Raw genomic sequence first — 25,157 nt, 5'->3', positions numbered from 1 at the left:
TTTATAGCTTTGATTAGGTTTGTTTACAGTCTGCATGTACATAAACATTAGCAGTTAAAAAAGAAGTGTTTGTTGAATTAAGATAAGAAAGATATTCATTTCTAAATGAAGTGAATTTCAATTGCTTATTTGTATTGTTGAAACTGGAATGCGTGTACGTTATCACTGAGTGGGTACGGCAACTATGTAAGTAATAATTTTCTACTTTTTTCCTCAACTATTCTTTAATTTGCAAAAAATAAAAAAAAAATAAATAAATAAAAATAAAAATAGAATGCGATACACTACATCAAGACTACTGTTCCTGTTTAAAACGTGTTAACTGCTTTTAATAATTGATAGAACACAACAGTTTAATAATTAATGCTTTATTGCTAATATATACAAAGACTTTTAAAGGCCCTCGCATTGCTTTATCACTAGCGAAGACAGCTTCTCTATAGGAAGGCGAGAAATACTGACAGTAACTGTAATATTCTGAGCTAAATTCATAAACATATTGACATCCCGAGGCAAAAATCACACAATGATAACATCTAACCAAAATTGTTTACCGGTATTTTGGAGGAAAGATAATATGTAGATACAAAGTTCGTTGTTTTTTTCTTTTAATGTAAGAACGAAATGTTTTTCATCGAATGAGCATAAAATGAATTATTGTCATGAAAATGTATGATATCGCATTCACAGATAAAAGGTATTTAGATTTTGTATACGAAACAAAATTTTCCTTTCATTCCGATGAATTTAATGATGTTTCAGTCATTTTATATTTTTTACACTGCAGAATTACCAGATACATTACACTGTAATATTTCAATATTTGAGCCGCGCCATGAGAAAATCAACATAGTGCGTTTGCGACAAGCATGGATCCAGACCAGCCTGCGCATTCGCGCAGTCTGGTCAGGATCCATGCTGTTCGCTAACAGTTTCTCTAATTCCAATAGGCTTTGAAAGCGAACAGTATGGATTCTGACCAGACTGCGCGGATGCGCAGGCTGGTCTAGATCCGTGCTGGTCGCTATGTTGATTTTCTCATGGCGCGGCTCAGTTCTATTGTATATACTCGAGATCTGTTCTCGGTAGCAGAAACACAGAGATCATATTCCTTGAATAATAGACAATGATCACTGAGCTAAAATTGGTATGAACAAAAGAAAGTGTTAGCAACAAATTTTGGAAAATAATCTGTCTTAAAGGTTGTTAATCATACGTTGGCCGCGAGACGGATTTGTTCAAGACTTAACATCTGATCATTTACACTTATTTGTAGATTTTCTGTGGTGTTTACCTTGTTGCCCAACCAAGATAGATTTGTTTTAAAAAGTATGATTGTATTATATTAAAATGTTGCTTTAATGTGACTGACAACCTTTTAATAATAGCCTTTAATATGATAAAGCTACCAACTTTGCACTCACGCAATTTGACGTCATACGCGTTTCCTGTACACTTACACTTTGCTTCTTGTTTTGTTCAGTGTAATCTTTTTAACTTTTGTGATAATCTTGTTTTAACTTTTACCAGTCTAATTATTGATACGAATTTAAGCAGTCTTTGTGTACCCATTGTGCATCAATTACACATCAAACGATGTGCGTTTTTACCGACATAGCACTGTCCCACAGTATATAGTACTGCAATACAATGCATAAAACGCATGCATAATCCAAGATTATAAGTTCAGCAATTGATATACTGTATTCGTGATATATTTGTCTCCAGTTAAAACCTAGTCGTGATTTAATCAATAGATATAAATCTTTGTTTGATAAATAAATGAAAGTTTTCAAGCCAGTCGCGATAAGATTTTAATTTTCAAATCTTAATACGGCATTATCTTCAAACAAACATTAAATCTTTCAACATGCACATGTAAAATTCGTTTGTCATTTTGTTTGCATACGTGTACCTATATTTTATAGAACCAAACTTGTTTCAAATTTAAATGAACAACGCACGAGTTCCACGAGTCTGACCAATTTTATTAAGTGTTTCCTCTGTGTCTGGAGTTCCTCCAATCTCTGTTGCTTTTTTTTCAAGTACTCGTGTATCACATTGCAGTGAGTTTAAGAAAATGTCCTTATAAATGAGCATATTGCATCGTTCATGCTGTTGCCGGTCACTGTTATCATTACATGATATCTGAGAAAATTTAAAGAAACAGTTGTGAAGATTGCTTTCTACAGACTTGTAATAAAACACCGTATTAAACGGATTGCCTATCAATAGTCAAAACTATTTACCCACGGCCTTCGGTTTGGGTGATAGTTTTGACTATTGCCCGACAAACCATTCAATAAATGTATACTAAGCTATTGGCCTTAATATTTGCTTGTTTGTAGTAACTGTATGTAATTAGATTTTTTTTTTAATTTTCACATAATGTTTGTTTGTTTATACAGTGTTTACTTGACTTGAATATAATTTACATATATTGTACGACTGAGAAGATAGCTTTCGTCTTGTGTGAAACTCTCTCCTCACATGAATGTAGATTTTTTCCAACGTAATAATGTTAGATATTTGTACCAGTGACCCATTTCCCACTTGGTGGCTCATGCTAATACAGATTAAAAAGATTAACTAAAGCATAAAAACGGCCATTAAGTTTATGAACTTAAAACGTACACAGAACATTTTTACACGTATCAGTACACTGTAAAGGTATTTTACATGGGCATCTGATAGAGAGCCATTTTGCTTATCAATGCTTGATCATTTATTTTGCAGCTGACCTTAAAAATGTCCGTGGCAGCTATAGGTACCTCTGTACAGAGGGTAGGGGGAGCTAACTCAGCCTCCACAATGCAGCAAAGAATGATGGACGCACGGCCGAACACCGGTCAAACTGGTATGTATTTGAATATAGTCATGAAAAATGTAGCAGGAAAGGAAAAACAAAAAAACTTTTCCTAAATAAAGTTACAACAATAATAATTCATTTAAAATAATCGGCAATTATACGTAAAATTGTTCTCTAAAACAAGAGAATAGTCTTTGTCGTTAAATTTCGAGTGGGGGTTGTTTCTGTGGGCAAACTCAAATGGCAAAATAAACAAAACGGGTTCAGAATGAGTGCTTTATATTATTTATTATCCTTAACAAACTTAATTAAACTGAATAAACGTCCGCCATTCGCTGTATTTACTGATTTTAGCAAAGTGTATGATTCTGTCTATAGTCTCTGGCAAAAGAGGAGCGGTGGTCTAGTGGTTAAGGTTTCGGCCGCTCAACTTAGAGGTCTTGGGTTCGAGTCCCATTGGGGTCACGACCATGACTTCTCATATGACACCAGTACTGGATTTTCCAGGAAGCGGATTCGAGAATGGTTCAAATAAGCTTAAAGCTTTCACCAGAACCGAGCTAAAATAAATTAGTATAAACTAAACTAAAAAGTGAGCAATACAGATATAGTTCTAGATCAAAGACATTCTATAATGGTACAAAGTGTTTGGTGTTACATAATTTCATTTATACCGTTATCGTTATAAGTACATTTCCTATCATACTTCGATTTCAATTCTCGTAGATAAATCAACATGGCTTGGAAAGGTGTTGCATATTTCATTACCTCTCATGAACAGACTCAATCAAACCGAGTCTGCTATTATTCTGCTTGGTTGCATTCTTTGGTTCCAAAGGATCTTTTTACAGATTTTATTGTTACCATTGCAGGGGGAACAATGTACAACAACCTATTTCGGGGGATGCCTGGTACCCCTCAGAAGCTTCCGGTCAGTAAAATACCGGATATTGTACAGAGAATGCAGCGTGAAACCAAATCCAGCAGTGCGAAGAGAGGGAAATGGTATAAAAATGAAACTTACATTGATCCCAAAACCTATTCATGGAAGAACTTAGCATTATTTAGCGACTATCAGGCACATATGTGGACAGACAACGGGGGTATTAAAACCGCCTACAAGAAATAGCTTAATTATAGTGTAGAAATATCATTTAGGGATCATTTGTACAACTTTTTTCTTTTATTTGAAAAACATACCTTTCTGTCTATAACGTGATAAGCCGAAATATTGTTTATGTTGGGAGTAAATTCTTGAAAGGATTTTAATCTCGTATTATATGACGTATGACTTCGAAGAACTCACAACATTGGGGATTGATCGCAAACGTATTGTGACTGCGTGTAAAAAAGTATACATTTACAATAAATCCTCGACATATCAATGCCATTTATAAAATGAATGTTTTTTCTTTATATGGAATAGGTTGTTAGGTTCGCGCGGGTGAAAGAGGCCATGCTTATCTAACTTCTACGACTTTTGTTTGTATTTTAGGAGTACCATAAACTCCTTCTTTCCAATGCATTAATGCAACATAGATTTCTCTACAACTTACCGGGGGATGGGAGTATATAGATCATTTTAATGCTCATTATACATTACATGCTTTCCCATATATGAGCCGTGCCATGAGAAAACCAACATAGTGTCTTTGTGACCAGCATGGATCCAGACCAGCCTGCGCATCCGCGCAGTCTGGTCAGGATCCGTGTCTGGTCAGGATCCATGCTGTTCGCTAATGGTTTCTCCAATCCTAATAGGCTTTAAAAGCGAACAGCATGGATCCTGGCACGGCTCATATCACCATTGCTTAATTCTGGATTCGTTTTCCTACATAAAAACCGTTTGTTACCACACCAGTATTGAATAAAATAGCTAAATTCTGGATTCGTTCTCCTACAGAAAAACCGTTTGTTACCACACCAGTATTGAATAAAATAGAAAAAGGAAGACGGCAATTATTGTTTATGTCATCCATTGTAATCTTCTGTAATAAAACAGGAGTTTTAATATGACTTTAAACCAGCGTTTTAATATAATTAAACAGTATTTGGTCGTGCCTAGCTCGAGTCCGTCAGATATTGCCAGCGTTATAGCTCTGACATGCAATGCACAAATCTGAAAATATTTGGTACAGAAGTTTCCTATGATGAGACAAGGCCCTAAACAACTTAACTGTTCATTTCCATCCTTGCCCTTTTCACTTCTGTCTGTCTGACAAATGGCAAGCTCGGCATAACTGGACGTTAGGTATAATCATTATCTTACAATTAATATCATTCTGAAACTTCATGGAAAAAGGGTATGTTAAATGGTACGTAGTATAGCAGATTTACTTACCATAATACTCATTACACATGCTACAATATGGAAAGAATCGAACACGAAAACGGAAAAGTCTATGACATATTGAAAATTCATTCCAATGATATATAGAAATGCGACATAAGTATACTCGGATTTCATAGCAAAATATTCCACAGTCAGACTTTTGCCAAATATAATATTAGCTCGATCTGGGATGCTGTATTCGGCTCGAGTGGATTTTTGGCAGATCGGATCTCACGAGGCGCGTAAGCGCCGAGTGTGATCCGACCTTGCAAAATCCACGAGAGCAGAATACAAATTCCCAGATCTAGCTACTGTTATAATGACCATTTTGTTATATACATCTACCTTTTAGTTTGTTGTTTTGTTATTAAACGAAATCTTTAATGATTATCGATATTAAAATGAGACTAAGTTTTAATGTGTACTATTTATAGAACTGTGTCAATTAAGACTGGCATTTAAAGGTACAATACGATTTTTTCTGCCCCTGTTCATATTTAATTGTGAAATACAGGCCGATTTCGTTTTACAGAGTTTATATAGGTATATAATAAAGTAATGTATTCAACTAAAGATAAATGAATATGTAAATTTTATTCAAGTATCTTACACGACAAAATGTGGAAACTAATTTTAACATGTAGCAAAAATATCGTATTCCACTAGCAAAGGGCAGTGTATATATATTCAAGTCAATCACAATGCGGGGCTGTGTATGTGGCAGTGTACAAATCCATTCTTCACCTTCAAAGAAAAAAAATGACGACGTAAACGATTCATAAACTGACTGATCAAGATACAGGATTTTCGATAAATATACCATGCTGTCTGGACGAAATATGAATGTTGACTGTACAATCTAATATCAGTTATAAATAGCAAAAACGTTAGAAATGTACTCAAACATTACGCCCAGGTTATCAAGATACGACTGAACTTACTGGTTCTGAAAAATGTGCTGACAACTCGCATATCTTTGAATGTGAAAGCCATCTTTCATAAATATTGCACATGTGTACGCATTTGCATAGATTGGACCCTGTTGTCACTTTGTCAATTTATTCTAGCTGCTGTGTTCACAATAAGTTTTACAAGGAAAACATGTAGGCCTGGTACAGCATAGCGAACTGGTACTAGTATTCCCATGAAAGCGAAAATGTGTGCAAAACGAGCAATACAATTTACCAAAAGTACTGGTTTTATGAAGACTTCCGTTCTTCACATCCGTTGAATCCCGTGTGTCAATAGATGGACGGGGAAAGGCATGACAACATTGAAACGGGTCTTGAGAGCGAACACGGAGCTTGAAACCGTGTTGCAAGACTTGAGGCACACGGTGTTGCTGCAGGTATTTGGGCTCTTGTTGGTTATATATGCCGACAGTGATCCAGATGCGGAGGGATTAATGTTTATCATCCCATGTGTACAATCCTTGCCGATGATAAAGTCGATTTCAGGAGTTTTTCTGTAGCAAATGAAATATACCACGTGTATAAAGCAAACATAGATCCCGCAGATTTAGTTTACTGTTGAGTTAAGAACAGAATAAGAACATTCTGTGGGTTTGAGATAATTTTTGTTGTTTTTTTTCGATCGAGCGGGTGTAACGGTATGTCAAGAATGATATATTCTTAAACCGCACACACAGTTTACTTCAGTCCGATACGGAAACAACCGAGTACTGAGATATCTGGACAAAAACATTGCACTCTGTAGACTGTAATCTTTATTTTTACCATGAACATTGATAAAGTTTAGCGAAGTAAAGCAGTCACTATATATCTGACCATCTTTAACATTTCATCGCACAGTAAATTTTCTTTTCCTTACATCGTCCTGTTGCAGGGCTCATCAAAAAGGAACGCGTCGTAAACATTGCAAATAATCCCAAGGATGAAAAATACTTTGACGTACATCACTTATATAACAAAGTACTTAATATAAACAGAATGTTTGTGTGTGTTTTGAAAGTTCAGACTAAAATGTGCTGTATTCAACCTTCAGTGAAAATATTTACAAGTAGACTTTAGATAAGAAGTTATTTATATACAATATGTAAGACTTTTATTCACTCGCTATTATATAGACATAAAAAGTTGTCGTCTGAATTACGGAAGACACGTACCTATTAGTATTTCTATGCTCTCGAGTGTCTCCCACCTAAGAGGCCTGTACTGGTTCTTGATAGGAAAGACGGCTTCGCGTGTATCAGTGCTATACACCGGGCACGTTAACCTTCACCCTGCTAAATTTCTAAAATGGACTGGTCCATTATTCAATTTAAGTGACTCCATTTATTATTCAAACGGGTGTTCACTGAAAATTTACTGACTGAATAGCGAACAGTGCAGACCATGATCAGACTGCACAGATGTGCAGGCTGATCTTGGTCTGCACTGGTCATAAATGCAGAATTACTTGCCACCAGCAGGCTAAAGGTTAAAGAACCAGGCTGTGTATTCGAAAAGAGCTATGCTAAGTTAGCCGGACAGGCCTGTATCTAAAAAGTGAGATCTGTTCTGGGGGCTTTCCCTGGTCAGATCGCTCTGTGTCTGTTCTAGTAGATGATGAATTTCGCGGCCTCTTTGGCTGCGTTTGCTATATGTAAAGCACCTTTGAACGTATTTAACATGAAAAGGGCGCTATATAAGTCTGGTAAAATAACATAATATTTCAGTATTTTCCCCGGATCTGTTATATCGGTGACAGTTTTGATATGTATAAAAATCTGATACATGTGCAAGCACCATGCATTCATTGGTATTTTATTTTGATTCACCAGGATGCGTCGATCAAAAAATTGTTCTTATAGTCTACATTTCGCGTTTCTAATTAGAAATATCGTTGAAGCCTCTTTTAGAAACGCATGAATTAATGCTGAGCCTTCTGATATCTCTTTTAATGAGTCAGACATAAAGATGAAAAGATAAAAAAACAAACAAACAAACAAACACAAAAACAACAACAATACAGCAACACACAAAAGACAAGATCATTGAATGCAAAACCTTTATTAAACAGAAAAATTTTCTGCCAGTCACATAAAAACTACACTTTTACCGGCGTACGTACGTAGAACTAAATAAAATGCGTAACACTAACATGAGTTATCAAGCACTACAACTAATCACTAGATACATATTGTATAATTATACTTCACTCTTACATTTCTTACTAATGTCAGTTTTTTTTAAATGGTTAACACTTAATACTGAAACTTCATAGACATTGTCACAGGATTAGTATTTAGATTTTACTTACAAAGTGAATCTGAACAATCAAATAATTCTTATACAGGAATAAAGACTATGCCTACAGGACACAGCTATACCAATGTCGACTTAAAGATAGTCCATGCCTACAGGACGCAGCTATACCAATGTCGACGTAAAGATAGTCAATGACTACAGGACGCAGCTGTACCATTGGCGACCAGAAGATAGTCAATGACTACAGGACGCAGCTGTACCATTGGCGACCAGAAGATAGTCAATGACTACAGGACGCAGCTGTACCAATGTCGACTTAAAGATAGTCCATGCCTACAGGACGCAGCTGTACAATTGTCGACTTAAAGATAGTCAATGACTACAGGACGCAGCTGTACCATTATCGACCAGAATATAGTCAATGACTACAGGACGCACCTATACCAATGTCGACTTCAAAGATAGTCCATGCCTACAGGACGCAGCTGTACCATTGGCGACCAGAAGATAGTAAATGAATACAGGACGCAGCTGTACCATTGTCAGCCAGAAGATAGTCCATGCCTACAGGACGCAGCTGTACCATTGTCAGCCAGAAGATAGTCCATGCCTACAGGACGCAGCTGTACCATTGTCGACCAGAAGGTAGTCAATGACTACAGGACGCAGCTGTATCATTGTCAGCCAGAAGATAGTCCATGCCTACAGGACGCAGCTGTACCATTGGCGACCAGAAGATAGTCAATGACTACAGGACGCAGCTGTACCATTGTCAGCCAGAAGATAGTCCATGCCTACAGGACGCAGCTGTACCATTGTCAGCCAGAAGATAGTCCATGCCTATAGGATGCAGCTGTACCATTGTCGACCAGAAGGGAGTCAATGACTACAGGACGCAGCTGTATCATTGTCAGCCAGAAGATAGTCCATGCCTACAGGATGCAGCTGTACCATTGTCAGCCAGAAGATAGTCAATGACTATAGGACGCAGCTGTACCATTGTCGACCAGAAGGTAGTCAATGACTACAGGACGCAGCTGTGTCATTGTCGACCAGAAGATAGTCAATGACTACTGGACGCAGCTTTGTCATTGTCGATCATCATCATATATATTGTATACAATATCATCAATATAATAAATGATATGCAAACGGCCATTCTTTTACAGAATTACAAGAAACATACATGTACAATATATCAATGCCATTTACAATCAATATCCGGTCATATTACATATTTACATAAAAAAAAGCAAAAACAAACAACCATACAAAAGAAAAAATACACAAATACACACTATAACTCAAATGTTAATTCTACTGGAAGTATCTATATAACAGCAAATAAAAGCTCACATATATTTCAGTAAACATTATGAAAAATTATTATTTAAGTTGGAAGTTAGGGGGCGACCGGGTAAATTCGGACGATTTTTAACAGTTCGAGTTTGACAGGTTGCTGTGAAGGTAATTTTGATTCGCTGCTTAACAAACCCAAGCAGTAAGGAGAAAGAATATCTGAAGATGCGATATCCAATCATATTTAGGTTTGTAACCTTAAAATGTTGTCACACAATCGATTTCATTGGCCCTGCTCTCAGTCGGCATAACTCGGACGAGGTAGGAAAATTCGGACACAATGTAGGAATAATTCGGACATAATAAAATACGTAGGAATAATTCGGACACTAAAACTGTATTTAAAAAGTAAAATTCAAACATAGATCTGAAAAATATAGATATTCATCATTATTTATATGCACTCAAACCTGTCTATAAAGACCACCCTCGGTAGAGTCTTTATTGAGAGGTGGCCTATATTCACAGGTTAAAATACACTGAAAATTTTAAAATGGGAAACAAAATATGCGGTCTTTATAGCCAGGTGGTCTTTAACAAAGGTTTGACTGTAACTGTTTTGGTCAATATCGGAAACAACATAGTACAGGGAGTCTGCACTGACCCTTAAAATTGCATGTTCGATTTTTTCTACTATAAGAAAACAGGTGTTTAAACTCGGACACTAACACTTTTGCCTTATTTTAGACAATCCTTTGATTTTGGAGGAAAACAACAGATATTATTTAGTTTTTAACATATTTATCTTCCATTTTGATTTCAAAGTTAAAAGCAATACTATGAAATCATGCCTGATACATGAATTGAATCCTCTTTGAAAAATTCCCGCTTTCAAAGATATCTTTGTTGTTCGCAGAAAGAATGAGAACTACGTCATTACCTCAGTTGTTACGTTATATCCGATGTTAAGATGTTTGGTGACTTGATTGTACTTTAACGGAGACATACCAATTTCACAAATTTAAAGAGACATAAAATAGCTTTATCGGATGTGGGAACATATAATTACAGATTTGACTTTAAAACTGTACGAATTATGTCGATGTCCGAATTTACCCGGACACTCCCCTAAAGTAAACTAATGTAATACATTAAAAAGCTGTCTATTAATACATTTATGCTTATATATCTTGTAAACTGATTACAGGGCTATATACTCTCATATATATATTTAGAGATTTGGCAGATAAAACGTGTAACAGTAGTGTTAATCCTACCGCAATTAAGAGTCTGTACTAAAGTATCGACTTACAGACCGTAGTTTCGAAACAATACAAAAACGATTTGAATTTTGCTGACCAATAGAAGACATAAAAATATTGAGTACTGGTTTTAACATGATATATTTACTACAATATTTTGTTCTGTTTAGAGAGGTGTTCGGATTAGAGGGATTCGGATTATGGAGGTTCCACTGTATTATCATAGAAAATTTCCGTAGATTTGAATACTATTTAAACAGATTATTTCGAAACTGTAAAATGTAAAGAAATTTGTCTTTCATGGTTTTAGGAGCGTATCCAGTCTTGGCTACCAGGGCTTTCTGTAGTGCTATGAGAAATACAATGCCGTTTATAGTCACTCCTGTAATAAAGCCGGCAATGACGAGTCCTGCTATTGTTCCGGCGTGCGAATTTTTATCAACAGTTTGAGCTTCAGGAGCATCGTCTGAAAGGAAAACATAATTTGTTACATTTCCAGTTATACTTTAAAGTTTTGTTGCCTCGTTACACGTAATTGTCGGCACACTTACAAATAATGAGTGGATCTTTGAAGTTCACACGTAATTTCTTGCTAAGGTACCAAATATAGTAATAATAAATACCAATCCGTAAAGATCACGACTAATTATAACTTTGAAATCTTAAATTAGTTTTGCCTTAAAACGATGAAGTTATGTATTAAGAATTACATGTATAATAATTATCTGTTCGAAGAAATGTTATTTAGTCAAGTTCATGCCATTGGATTTTAAATTTTATAGGAACTGGAAGCAATGTTTGACTAAAATTACGAGCATATCGCATCTATATAAGCGTATATAATTATGTGTACAAATATTATACAAACCCTCAATGCAATAACCACCAACTAATGTATGTCCAGCGTAACAGATGACACATATATTGAATCCGGGCAAACAGCCGGCAGAAAATGTCACACATGGAATCTCTTCATCACAGTATCCGTCAATCAAACCGTCTGAAAGAATCAAGCAGCGCCGTTACAAACCACTACATAAGAACTGACGAATTGTTTGTCTGTTTGTCATGAAATGTTCAAAATATTTAGAGAGCAAAGGTGTGGCTATGATACTTATAAGGAAGTTTGAAAAGCAATCAGTAAATTGTTGAACATATTTCTATTTTTATAACACAAACGTCATCATGTGACTCACGAAACATATACAATTCGTATACATCTTGTTAATTGTGTCGACTTTGTCTACAGTAGTCATAAGGTAAAACACAGTACCCTGTTGATGAACAATTAAAATAAATCTTGTCTACATTGTTAATAGAAAAAAACGCGGTTCCCATTAATGAAAAGTCTAAAACCTCAGGTTTAAAAACGGTATCCTGGATTTAAAATTTTAAAAACCTTGTCTACATTTTGCATAGGTAACACGGTTCCTTTGATGAAAAAATCTCAAAACTTGTCTTTAAAAAGCCATCAGGTTAAACCGTTCCGTTATGAAAATCCATACAATCTTGTCTAAAATAGCCCCAGGTTAACCGGATCCGTTGATGAAAGTCTATAAAACCATGTCTACAAGATCAGGTAAACACCGTTGTATGAAAAGTCTGTACAAACCTTGTCTACTATAGCCATCAGGTTAAACACAGTTTCCTGTTGATGAAAAGTCAATACAAACCTTGTCTACAATAGCTATCAGGTAGGACACTGTATCCTGTTTATGAAAGGTCAATACAAAACTTGTCTAAAATAGCCATCAGGTAAACACGGTATCCTGTTGATGAAAAGTCAATACAAACTTGTCTACAATAGCCATCAGGTTAAACACTGTATTCTGTCGATGAAAAGTCAATACAAACCTTGTCTACAATAGTCATCAGGTAAAACACGGTATCCTGTTGATGAAAAGTCTATACAAACCTTTTCTACTATAGCTATCACGTAGGACACGGTATCCTGTTAATGAAAGGTCAATACAGACATTGTCTACAATAGCCATCAGGTGAAACACGGTATCTTGTTGATGAAAAGTCTATACAATCATTGTCAACAATAGGCATTAGGTTAAACACGGTATCCTGTTGACGAAAGGTCAATACAGACCTTGTCTATAATAGCCGTCAGATAAAACATGGTATCCTGTTGATGAAAAGTCTATATAAACCTTGTCTACAATAGATATCAGGTAGAACACGGTATCCTGTTTATGAAAAGTCAATACAAACCTTGTCTACAATAGCCATCAGGTTAAACGAGGTATCCTGTTGTTGAAAAATCAATACAAACATTGTCTACAATAGTCATCAGGTAAAACACGGTATCCTGATGATGAAAAATCAATACAATCATTGTCTACAATAGCCATCAGGTTAAACACGGTATCCTGTTGATGAAAAGTCTATACAATCATTGTCTACAACAGCCATCAGGTTAAACACGGTATCCTGTTGATGAAAAGTCTATTAAAACCTTGTCTACAATAGCTATCAGGTAGGACACGGTATCCTGTTGATGAAAAGTCTATAAAATCATTGTCTACAATAGCCATCAGGTTAAACACGATATCCTGTTGATGAAAAGTCTATACAATCGTTGTCTACAATAGCCATCAGGTTGAACACGGTATCCTGTTGATGAAAAGTCTATATAAACCTTGTCTACAATAGATATCAGGTAGAACACGGTATCCTGTTTATGAAAAGTCAATACAAACCTTGTCTACAATAGCCATCAGGTTAAACGAGGTATCCTGTTGTTGAAAAATCAATACAAACATTGTCTACAATAGTCATCAGGTAAAACACGGTATCCTGATGATGAAAAATCAATACAATCATTGTCTACAATAGCCATCAGGTTAAACACGGTATCCTGTTGATGAAAAGTCTATACAAACCTTGTCTACAATAGCCATCAGGTTAAACACTGTATTCTGTCGATGAAAAGTCAATACAAACCTTGTCTACAATAGTCATCAGGTAAAACACGGTATCCTGTTGATGAAAAGTCTATACAAACCTTTTCTACTATAGCTATCACGTAGGACACGGTATCCTGTTAATGAAAGGTCAATACAGACATTGTCTACAATAGCCATCAGGTGAAACACGGTATCTTATTGATGAAAAGACTATACAATCATTGTCTACAATAGCCATCAGGTTAAACACGGTATCTTGTTGATGAAAAGTCTATACAATCATTGTCAACAATAGGCATCGGTTAAAAACGGTATCCTGTTGACGCAAAGGTCAATACAGACTTGTCTATATAGCCGTCAGATAAAACATGGTATCTGTTGATGAAAAGTTTATAAACCTGTCTACAATAGATATCAGGTAGAACACGGTATCCTGTTTATGAAAAGTCAATTACAAACCTTGTCTACAATAGCCATCAGGTTAAACGAGGTATCCTGTTGTTGAAAAATCAATACAAACATTGTCTACAATAGTCATCAGGTAAAACACGGTATCCTGATGATGAAAAATCAATACAATCATTGTCTACAATAGCCATCAGGTTAAACACGGTATCCTGTTGATGAAAAGTCTATACAAACCTTGTCTACAATAGCCATCAGGTAAACACGGTATCCTGTCGATGAAAAGTCAATACAAACCTTGTCTACAATAGTCATCAGGTAAAACACGGTATCCTGTTGATGAAAAGTCTATACAAACCTTGTCTACTATAGCTATCACGTAGGACACGGTATCCTGTTAATGAAAGGTCAATACAGACATTGTCTACAATAGCCATCAGGTGAAACACGGTATCCTATTGATGAAAAGACTATACAATCATTGTCTACAATAGCCATCAGGTTAAACACGGTATCTTGTTGATGAAAAGTCTATACAATCATTGTCAACAATAGGCATCAGGTTAAACACGGTATCCTGTTGACGAAAGGTCAATACAGACCTTGTCTATAATAGCCGTCAGATAAAACATGGTATCCTGTTGATGAAAAGTCTATATAAACCTTGTCTACAATAGATATCAGGTAGAACACGGTATCCTGTTTATGAAATGTCAATACAAACCCTGTCTATAATAGCCATCAGGTAAAACATGGTATCCTGTTGATGAAAAGTCTATATAAACGTTGTCTACAATAGATATCAGGTAGAACACGGTATCCTGTTTACGAAAGGTCAATACAAACCTTGTCTACAATAGCCATCAGGTAGAACACGGTATCCTGTTGATGAACAATTTATACAAACGTTTGATTGGAAATCACACCCTGTCCCGTCATTACAGACCAGACTTGTGTCACAATATCCGTCAATTACACCATCTGTAAGTAAATATTAATGTCATTTCTTTTTTAAATGAAAAACAATCAACGTGACCTACATCAAACTCATCCCATTCAGTCATATTCTACACAAATCTAATAAATAAAAATGATAAACAGAACAAATTATGTATATTTAATCTTCATTGTGATCGTATTTATTATCTCACTGCCACACATTTTAACTATGAAAATTATTCTTTAAGTATAAAATAACTGAATTGTGAAGTGTTTTACCCCGCCTGCAGTAGCCGCTCACACTGCGATATCCATTCATTGTGCACGTATTGCACGTGTTAGATTCAGGGTCACAACCACTTCCGGTAATAGTGCATGATATTTCGCTGCTACAAAATCCTCCAATTGTTCCATCTAGATATTGCATGAGAAGTGTATACATGAAGGAAATAAAAATATTGTAATTTAAATACCAGAAAAGCTCCTTTGATAAAGAACGTGTTGTTATGATGTTAAAAATTCTTTCTGCAAAACATTGTGATAAATTAGTAAACGCAACTTCACAAAATATATATAACACGGAACTAAAATTTAAAATTCCATCAGATGCGAAGTATCTGAAACTGCTGAATTATGGTGTGCGTGCTATACGACATATTTTACATATTTTCATAAATATAATTATAGTGAGAAGTATCAAATTTATGTTGCGATTTCAAATACAAAGATGAAATTATGTAGCGTAATTTGATTTGATATACCTTCGATACAAAATCCATCTAGGACACGATGGTTAACAAGATAGTAACAATCAACACAGCTATTTGAGCTAGGATCGCATGCTGCACCAGGAACGTAGATTGTAGTAAAACATGGAATCTCCTTATCGCAATAACCCCCCTGTACACTATCTGCAAAACAAAACTCTTTATCACAGTGACATTAATCGGCCTATATCATAATCATTTGATATCTTAACCACCACATATATCATAATTACGAAAAACAATCAAGAGGATCTCTGTATATTACCGCACAGTCTAGGTATACCATCTGTTAATCCTCTGTATCTGAGAAACTTCCAGTTTTAGTACTTGTCTAGTATTTGTAAAAACAAAATATCACAATAAAGATGCATCGGAGTAACCTCCAGGTATACAACCTCTAAAACAAAACATAGGCTCTCCGCATCAATGTACCCTCCATGTACACCGTAGGTAAAGCACAATATCACAGTAAACTTGCATCATAGTAACATCCAGGTATACAACCGGCAAAGCAACACACAGGATCTCTGTACCACCGTATCGACATAAAGCATTTGACGGTTGTTTCTCTGGCATAAAGATAGAACTTAATATATTCTTCCTGATGAGTTCAAGATTTAAGAATCAAATTCAAAATCGGCAAATAGTAAACTGTAACTTAAAGCGCCAGTAGGTGAAGAAGGCTCCTTGGGAAAAACTTATAACACTAAACCAGATACTTGCACGGGTATTTCACCTTTCATCCTACGAAAAAGGGTAGATAGAGGTGACTGATCGGGACTACTGCGGCATTTGGAAATTAATAAATATCATAAAGTTACAAAAGCGAAACACGGAAGAGTATAAATCAAATCATATTCTGACGTTCAAAGTTTAAAGACAAATCATTTACCATTTTACAGAGATAGTTTAAATACAATACATTTACCATTTTACAGACCAATGAAAGAAATATGATCATGACCGTCTTTGAAAAGGATCCCAGTTAGTGTAAAATTTCATTTAGCGTCGTTACCAGAGTTACTACTTCATTTAAAGAGGGATCTCTGTGGCCGAGTGGTTAAGGTTCTGATTGGGATCAGTTGCTTTTCGCTGTAGTTGGATCAAAACTTTGCTGTAGATTTCTTTTATGTGTAGAAGCCACCTAGCTGACTTCTGGAAGGTTGGTGTTTCTATCTAGGTACACGTCCTTGCCTTAAATAATCAAAACCCACCTAAATTGGAGGGTCGTAGAATGGATGAAATTGTGACGGTATGAAGTTAAACTCAGCAACAAAAGGATACATCAGTTTAAAGTTCTATTCTAACATAACGACTTTGCAATGATAAATCAAGAAAATAAAAAGTACAAGAACGTAGGTTGACCAAAGATAAAAACATTATGTACGATTATATTTTTGTACGAAAATGAATACTGACCACTCAAATTTAAGATATTTTATGTTCTAAAATAAACATGACATCTGTATCAATTAATTCAAATATATTAATTAGATTTACCTTCAATACATGAGTAACCAACTATATGATATCCATTTGTACAGCTGACACAGCGATCTGTGGCAAGATCACAGGCCACGCCTGAATCTACACAAACTGCCAAAGCATCACAGTAGCCTCCTAGCGCACCATCTAAAAGAATAGAAAATATCATAAATACAGTATCACCAAGCTTACAGACTTTCCTTTATTACAGCTGGTTAAAAAAAAATTTGGCAAAGTTTTCGATATATCTAGAATAGTAGAAACTTTTATGGGTACTGGTACGTACTGGATTTCATTCTTCCGGTAAACATCTGGTAAGGAAACACTCAATACATTACCTTTCTTACATAATTTAGACTACAACGCTTGAAATACTCTTATATACACTTAAAACTTATAAAAGCTACATTCTGCATATCGAGAAATAGTACTATTTTACGGAATATCAAATCGTCACCTCAACGTAAGTGGATAACTGCATTGGTTTAAAGAAGGACTTATTCACTTTTTGTGCTTAGGTGACGAAATGTATGTGTAGTAAAAATAATTTGTAGTACCTTGCCTTATCAATATTGCTTAAAAAGTCAATATTCTGGCAAAGTTGTGGACACAAATCTTGTACTAAATCCTCTAAAGCAATGTGAAACACTGTTCTGTTTTACCTTGTTTACATACTCCGTCAATTTCATGGTACCCAGTTCCACAACTTTCACAGACGTTTTCAGCATTGCACCAGGCGTTGTCTGTTATGCACGTTACATTCAGATCGCAATATCCGTATCCATCTATACAGTGAAATATAAATTTGAATAAGTTATTTTGTCAAAAGTGTGCACTCAAGCTTAGAATCTTTAAGAGATAATTAGAGATAATCTGTAAGCAATGAGACAGAAGAGGCTTTAATCCCCGCCAACGTGCTAAGTTTTCATTTAGGGTATAGCATATAGATGATAACTGGTCGCCAGCAAGCAAACGCACGCACGCACGCACATGGTACAGACTGGGATTTTATTTTGGACAGAAATGGGGCTTCCAACATATCTTCATACACATTTAGTTTTGATCAACCGTAAACTTTAAATAAGTAAATCAGAATGAATCAGAGTATATGGAGCTACCGAATAAAACAAACATTTTCCCGTTTTTGTCAGACTGAATATTCTAGATGCCCACTGTTTCAAGTCACAATCAGATACAAAGAAGCCGCATGCCAATAAGTAAGAACCAACCAAACATTGGTACTCAAAATCGAGCTGGGCAAAAGGGCACAGTTTAACAACTTACGGGTAGTTTTGGGCCAGCATTGGTGCATGATATGGAGCTGTAAAAATTGACACAGTTATGCGACATAAGGCAGAGCAAGTCTAAGTGGGGATAAATGTTGTTGTATTTTCTGCAAGAAGTCGAGACATTTTCTTAGTTGTAAGCACACTAGCGACATTACCGATATGATAGTTTCCACAAATGAAATAAATTCCTGTTTTCAGACATTTTGTAGGTGTACATAGCAGCATTTATTTTATACAGAAGTTATTCACAATTCTGTGCCCAGCTACAGAACAGTAAACATATTTTATAATACCGGTCATCTGAAGTTGTTCACAGTATTGTGATCAGCTACAGCACAGTTCAAGTAATTATTCAGAATCCTGTACTTAGTTACCGCACAGTTCATTCACAATAGAGTACATTTCATAATGAGGTTATTCAAAGTCATATGCTCATTTTCTGTACAGTTCACACACACGAGAGTGCATTTCATACAGAAGTTACCAGGCTGCTACAACATAGTTCACACACACCAGAGAACTTCTAATACAGAGAATACGCGGCTGTCATCGTACAGTTCACACACACTACAATACCTTTCAACAGAAGTTATCTGGCTGTGCTGCTGCAGTAAAGTTCACACATACAACAGTACCTTTCATACAGAAGTTATCCGGCTGCTGCAGTACAGTTCACACATACAACACTACCTTTCATACAGAAGTTATCCGGCTGCTGCAGTACAGTTCACACATACAACAGTACCTTTCATACAGAGGTTATCCGGCTGCTGCAGTACAGTTCACACATACAACAGTACCTTTCATACAGAGTACATTTCACGCATACAACAATACATTTCATACAGAAGTTATCCGGCAATTACAGTACAGTTGATACACACTACAATACCTTTCAAACAAAAGTTATCCGGCCGTTATAGTGCAGTTGACACACACTACAGTACCTTTCATACAGAAGTTATCCGGTCGTTACAGTGCAGTTGACACACACTACAGTACCTTTCATACAGATGTTATCCGGTCGTTACAGTGCAGTTGACACACACTACAGTACCTTTGATACAGAAGTTATCCGGTCGTTACAGTGAAGTTGACACACATTACAGTACCTTTCATACAGAAGTTATCCGGTCGTAACAGTACAGTTGACACACACTACAGTACCTTTGATACAGAAGTTGTCCGGTCGTTATAGTAATGTTCACACATACTACAGTACCTTTCACGCATACAACAATACATTTCATACAGAAGTTATCCGGCAATTACAGTACAGTTGATACATACTACAATACCTTTCAAACAAAAGTTATCCGGCCGTTATAGTGCAGTTGACACACACTACAGTACCTTTCATACAGAAGTTATCCGGTCGTTACAGTGCAGTTGACACACACTACAGTACCTTTCATACAGAAGTTATCCGGTCGTTACAGTGCAGTTAGTTATCCGGTCGTTACAGTGCAGTTAACACACACTACAGTACCTTTGATACAGAAGTTATCCGGTCGTTACAGTGAAGTTGACACACATTACAGTACCTTTCATACAGAAGTTCCGGTCGCTACAGTACAGTTGACACACACTACAGTACCTTTCATACAGAAGCTCCGGTCGTTACAGTGCTGTTGACACACACTACAGTACCTTTCATACAGAAGTTATCCAGTCGTTACAGTTACTTTAACAGTTGACACACACTACAGTACCTTCCATACAGAAGTTATCTGGTCGTTACAGTACAGTTGACACACACTACAGTACCTTTCATACAGAAGTTATCCAGTCATTACAGTGCAGTTGACACACACTAAAGTACCTTATATACAGGAGTTATCTGGTCGTTACAGTACAGTTGACACACACTACCTTTCATACAGAAGTTCCGGTCGTTACAGTGCAGTTGACACACACTACAGTACCTTTCATACAGAAGTAATCCGGTCGTTACAGTACAGTTGACACACACTACAGTACCTTTCATACAGAAGTTATCCGGTCGTTACAGTACAAATCACACATACTACAATACCTTTCTTACAGAATTTATCCGGTCGTTACAGTTCAGTTGACACACACTACAGTACCTTTCATACAGAAGTTATCTAGTCGTTACAGTACAGTTGACACACACTGCAGTACCTTTCACACAGAAGTTATCCGGTCGTTACAGTGCAGTTGACACACACTACAGTACCTTTCATATAGAAGTTATCGGGTCGTTACAGTACAGCTGACACACACTACAGTACCTTTCATACAGAAGTTATCAGGACGTAACAGTACAGTTCACACACACTAAAGTACCTTTCATACAGAAGTTATCCGGCTGTTACAGTACAGTTCACACATACTATAATACCTTTCATACAGAAGTTATCCGGCTGCTGCAGTACAGTTCACACATACTACAGTACCTTTCATACAGAAGTTTTCCGGCTGCTGCAGCACAGTTCACACATACTATTTTATCTTTCATACAGAAGTTATCCCGCTGCTACAGCACAGTTCACATATATTACAGTACCTTTCATACAAATGTTATCCGGCTGCTGCAGTACAGTTCACACATATACAGTACATTTCATACAGAAGTTATACGGCTGTTACAATACAGTTCACACACACAGCAGTACCTTTCATACAGAAGTTGTCCGGCTGTTACAGTACAGTTCACACACACAGCAGTACCTTTCATACAGAAGTTATCCGGCCGTTACAGTACAGTTCACACACACTAAAGTACTTTTCATACAGATGTTATCCGGCCTTACAGTAGAGTTTACACACACTATAGTACCTTTCATACAGAAGTTATCCGGCCGTTACAGTACAGTTCACACACACTATATTACCTTTCATACAGAAGTTATCCGGCCGTTACAGTACAGTTCACACACACTATATTACCTTTCATACAGAAGTTATCCGGCCGTTACAGTACAGTTCACACACACTATATTACCTTTCATACAGAAGTTATCCGGCTGTGACAGTACAGTTCAGACACGCTATATTACCTTTCATACAAAAGTTATCCGGCCGTTACAGTACAGTTCACACACACTATATTACGTTTCATACAGATGTTATCCGGCCGTTACAGTACAGTTCACACACACTATATTACGTTTCATACAGAAGTTATCCGGCTGTGACAGTAGAGTTCATACACACGATACTATACCTTTCGTATAGAAGTTATCCGGCTGTTACAGTATAGTTAACACACAAGATTACTTTTCGTACAGAAGTTACCTGGCTGCTACGGTACAGTTCAAACAAACTAGTCTAGAGTACCTTTCACACAGAAGTTATTTACAATCCTATGTCCAGCCACACTACAGTCTACACAGACGTTGGAATCCTGAAGACACTTTGTACCATTAGTGCAAATTACACTATCATCACAATATCCACCAATCGTCCCATCTTAGAATATAAAGGAAAATAACGATTATTGTAGTTTAGGTTTCGTTCATGTCTAATTTTTATTTTTTTGAACGATTACTATTAAATATGGTTGGTATGAACAGTTTTGATAAACGACAGAATATTTTTCATAAATTTTCAATATTTTAGGTTTTGTATTGTAAGGACTAGTGCATTAAAAACTTACAATCCGACAAAATATAACTGTTCAACGTTTCTTAACATCGTTGTTATCAAGCTATCAAATATGGCATAAACTAATCATCAAGTGTGTCACCATCAGGTTGTCACGTGTCACATTAAATAAGTTAAACTTCAACAAGTTATCAAGTGCTACATCAACAAGTTATCAAGTGTGACAAGAACAAACTTACTTTCGGGTAATCCGTCGAGAGGGTTGGTTACTGTACCATACAATGTTAGAGCCCAGCTGTATAAGTGCATCTCTATATATCAGGTTAACAATAAATGAATAAAACAAAAAATAAACATCTGTATTTATCTATTATTGTGATTCCGTCCAAACCGGCTAAAAGGCAGTATTAAAAATAATTCGAAACAAGGACTAGTGCATTAAAAACTTACAATCCGACAAATACCGCCTCTATGATACTGCAGTAGAATAGAAACAATGCTTGATCAATAAAAAAAAAAACAGTTTTGAATGACGCTTAAACCACCTTGGTGTAAAAACTTTTCATTTTGATTTTAACACTTTTGGTTCGAAACTTTGAATCTTTGAATTAATTTAATCTATTCTCAAAATGTTTAATTTCATCATTTCGACGAAATCGAACTAGATATCTTCTAAATATACTCTCAGTAACTGCTTCAGTTCATTGCACGCGGGTGATATTGAATTAATCTACACATATACTATACCATTATCACAGTTTAGGAAGTCGTCCATTCTGACAGTCCAATTTCCCGCTGGATTTTCACCCCAGTTATGGACAGACATAAAGGTCCAGTCAAATCTTCCAGTTTCATAATCTAGCTTACGCTGGCGTAGAATTCTACTATCTGTTCCTTGGGGTGAAACAATGTGGATCTCTGTATGTTCCCTCCAGTAGGCTTCACAAGATACAAATATCTGAACATGCTCCAAATACTGTATATGACAGTCGTCGACAAAATATGACGCTTCGATAGACCTTGTGCAACATCTATATATTCAAGGGGAGCTGAGCTTTCATTTATGTTTTAAGTGAAGACTGCACTATAAAGTATGTATGCATCCCATTCTTATATTAGTTCAAGCCTTGAAATATCGCCGTATCTGCACATCGTAAATACTGTTATATTTGTAAGAAAAAAAACTGTTAATGTTTTCAAAAGTATTATAATTGCGTACTTATCAATTACTACTTTAATGTGACCAGTAAAATACTACACGCATGATTAAGCTCTGCTTGTAAAATGAACGTTTGTATGAGATATATCTCCTTACTTGTTTACTTCCAACGTTCCGCTGCTGCACGATAATCTCTCTGGAACTGTCGTCCATGTGGATGCGGTTTTAACCATTCCCTCTGCGTTAACCACTCCAAATCCAAGTGTATTACTGACTGAATACAAAAAAAGTTGATTTAGATGAGATACTGAATATCAATGTCAAGACCAAATCAATTGAATATGTTATATGTTCTATGCAACCAAGGATATCCTTGTATATCTAATAAATGTGTTCTAAAATTAATTAAAAAGAAGAACCATTTATATGTTCTATGCAACCAAAGATTATCCTTAGAAGTTTGATAAATATGTTTTAAAACTACATGTAGTAAAAAATAAGAACCATTTATATGTTCTATGCAACCAAAGGATCTCTTTATAGATTTGGTAAATGTGTTTTAAAACTAATTAAAAGAAAAACCATTTTTGCCAGCAGCGTTCAAGTAGAAGTTTCCTCCAGGTACGCCAACAGAGGTTGAAGTCTCCGCTAGTAAATGCTGCACATCCCGCCACGTCAGATCAGGACTGAAACATTGGAGAATACAGTAAAACAGTAACTGTTCTAACTCTACTCATTGCTTGTCTTTGTTGTTATTTCTACAAAACATCGAAAGAAATCAATGCAAATTGAACAAACTGTTAAATAATTGTTTTATTCTGATAAAACATAACATAATTAAGATTAGGATGTATATTCATTGAGCCATAGCCAAGATAATAACGCTAAAACCAATAGTCATATAATCATTGAATACTGTGCGCACTAAGAACGTGCAGAGTTGATAAAATTCATATACATTTATTTTACAACATCATTGGTTTGCAATGTAGCATCCGTCAATAATTTCATTAAATGTTAAGTTCTATTTCAGCAGCGTCACTTATGAAACCTTATCAGTGATTTCAACGTTTTTAAAAATACATTAACTCCGATAATTTATAATTTTACTTTGCAAAACGAACAAATTTTGTTTCATTTCATACGTTAAAATTAACATGCAACAAAGAGGTTATTAAGTTTGCATCGAGGGATATTCACTCGTTCATTCGCGGGTTAGTGCCGCACAATATCTCCCATGCAGAACTCGATGATGTCTTCTAATTCTCAGCCCATGATACTGTCCACAAACATACTGAGTATTTCAAAGTTTATTAGATCTACTTGCTAAACGGCACCCAGCTCCAAGTTTACTTCTTTGTGACATTTTAAGTATACTTTACTGCCACGAATCAATAATTTACGTCCGTCTTTTATTGTTGTTATGTTTAAATACATGTTTAACATCAATAGTGTGTCCAATGTTTTTGAAATGTATCGATAATCGACAGGACTGACCACAAAAACACACACACATAAAAGTGTGGAGTTGGAACAGTTGTTAGGTACAGTGAAATAAATCGATGGAAATTATTAACTTATAGCTTAAGGTTTTTAAAGGCAAACCAAGGAATAACAAAACTTTCTAAAATCGCGTATTGTTAAGGACCTAGCTGTTCACAAATATAAATTATTGTCTTAAGCTATGTCAGTTTTTATTTGATCATATTTTGTCGAA

At 35.9% G+C, this 25,157-nt stretch overlaps 2 protein-coding genes and 1 long non-coding RNA gene across 3 annotated transcripts in view; 1 reads left to right on the top strand and 2 right to left on the bottom strand.

The window, feature by feature from the left end:
• On the top strand, nt 1-4,072 carry LOC123547215 (uncharacterized). The gene is made up of 3 exons (XM_045334142.2): nt 1-186; nt 2,737-2,857; nt 3,682-4,072. Exons 2-3 carry the CDS (start codon nt 2,749-2,751, stop codon nt 3,936-3,938), a joined length of 366 nt encoding a protein of 121 aa, XP_045190077.1. The 5' UTR covers nt 1-186; nt 2,737-2,748; the 3' UTR covers nt 3,939-4,072.
• A 1,665-nt stretch (nt 4,073-5,737) lies between these two features.
• Nucleotides 5,738-7,123, bottom strand: LOC123560090 (uncharacterized). Its single transcript, XR_008367351.1, has 3 exons — nt 6,972-7,123; nt 6,327-6,606; nt 5,738-5,885 (listed from the first exon to the last, which is right to left on the bottom strand). It is a non-coding gene; the product is annotated as an uncharacterized LOC123560090 (long non-coding RNA).
• Nucleotides 7,124-8,133: 1,010 nt separating this feature from the next.
• The window catches only part of LOC123547198 (neuroendocrine convertase 2-like), a 34,624-nt gene continuing 17,600 nt past the window's right edge, over nt 8,134-25,157 (bottom strand). Inside the window, exons 10-21 of the mRNA XM_053524604.1 lie at nt 24,023-24,126; nt 23,597-23,714; nt 23,029-23,312; nt 22,521-22,592; nt 22,015-22,146; nt 18,085-18,207; nt 17,438-17,569; nt 15,932-16,081; nt 15,450-15,584; nt 15,078-15,212; nt 11,780-11,911; nt 8,134-11,377 (exon numbers count right to left, since the gene is read on the bottom strand). Of these exons, the coding sequence (XP_053380579.1) occupies nt 11,160-11,377; nt 11,780-11,911; nt 15,078-15,212; nt 15,450-15,584; nt 15,932-16,081; nt 17,438-17,569; nt 18,085-18,207; nt 22,015-22,146; nt 22,521-22,592; nt 23,029-23,312; nt 23,597-23,714; nt 24,023-24,126 (1,735 nt within the window). The 3' untranslated portion in view covers nt 8,134-11,159. The remainder of the gene's footprint in view (nt 11,378-11,779; nt 11,912-15,077; nt 15,213-15,449; nt 15,585-15,931; nt 16,082-17,437; nt 17,570-18,084; nt 18,208-22,014; nt 22,147-22,520; nt 22,593-23,028; nt 23,313-23,596; nt 23,715-24,022; nt 24,127-25,157) is intronic.

The sequence above is a fragment of the Mercenaria mercenaria genome, chromosome 15 (genome assembly GCF_021730395.1).
Source record: "Mercenaria mercenaria strain notata chromosome 15, MADL_Memer_1, whole genome shotgun sequence".
NCBI lineage: Eukaryota > Metazoa > Mollusca > Bivalvia > Venerida > Veneridae > Mercenaria > Mercenaria mercenaria.
The sequence above is the reverse complement of the archived record's forward strand: the minus strand, read 5'-3'. Positions and strand labels throughout refer to the sequence as shown.

Coding starts and splice junctions, on each gene's coding strand:
- LOC123547215 (XM_045334142.2), top strand. CDS start 2,749: ATGTCCGTGGCAGCTATAGGTACCTCTGTACAGAGGGTAGGGGGAGCT. Junction 2,858..3,681: donor GCCGAACACCGGTCAAACTG/GTATGTATTTGA, acceptor TTACCATTGCAG/GGGGAACAATGTACAACAAC.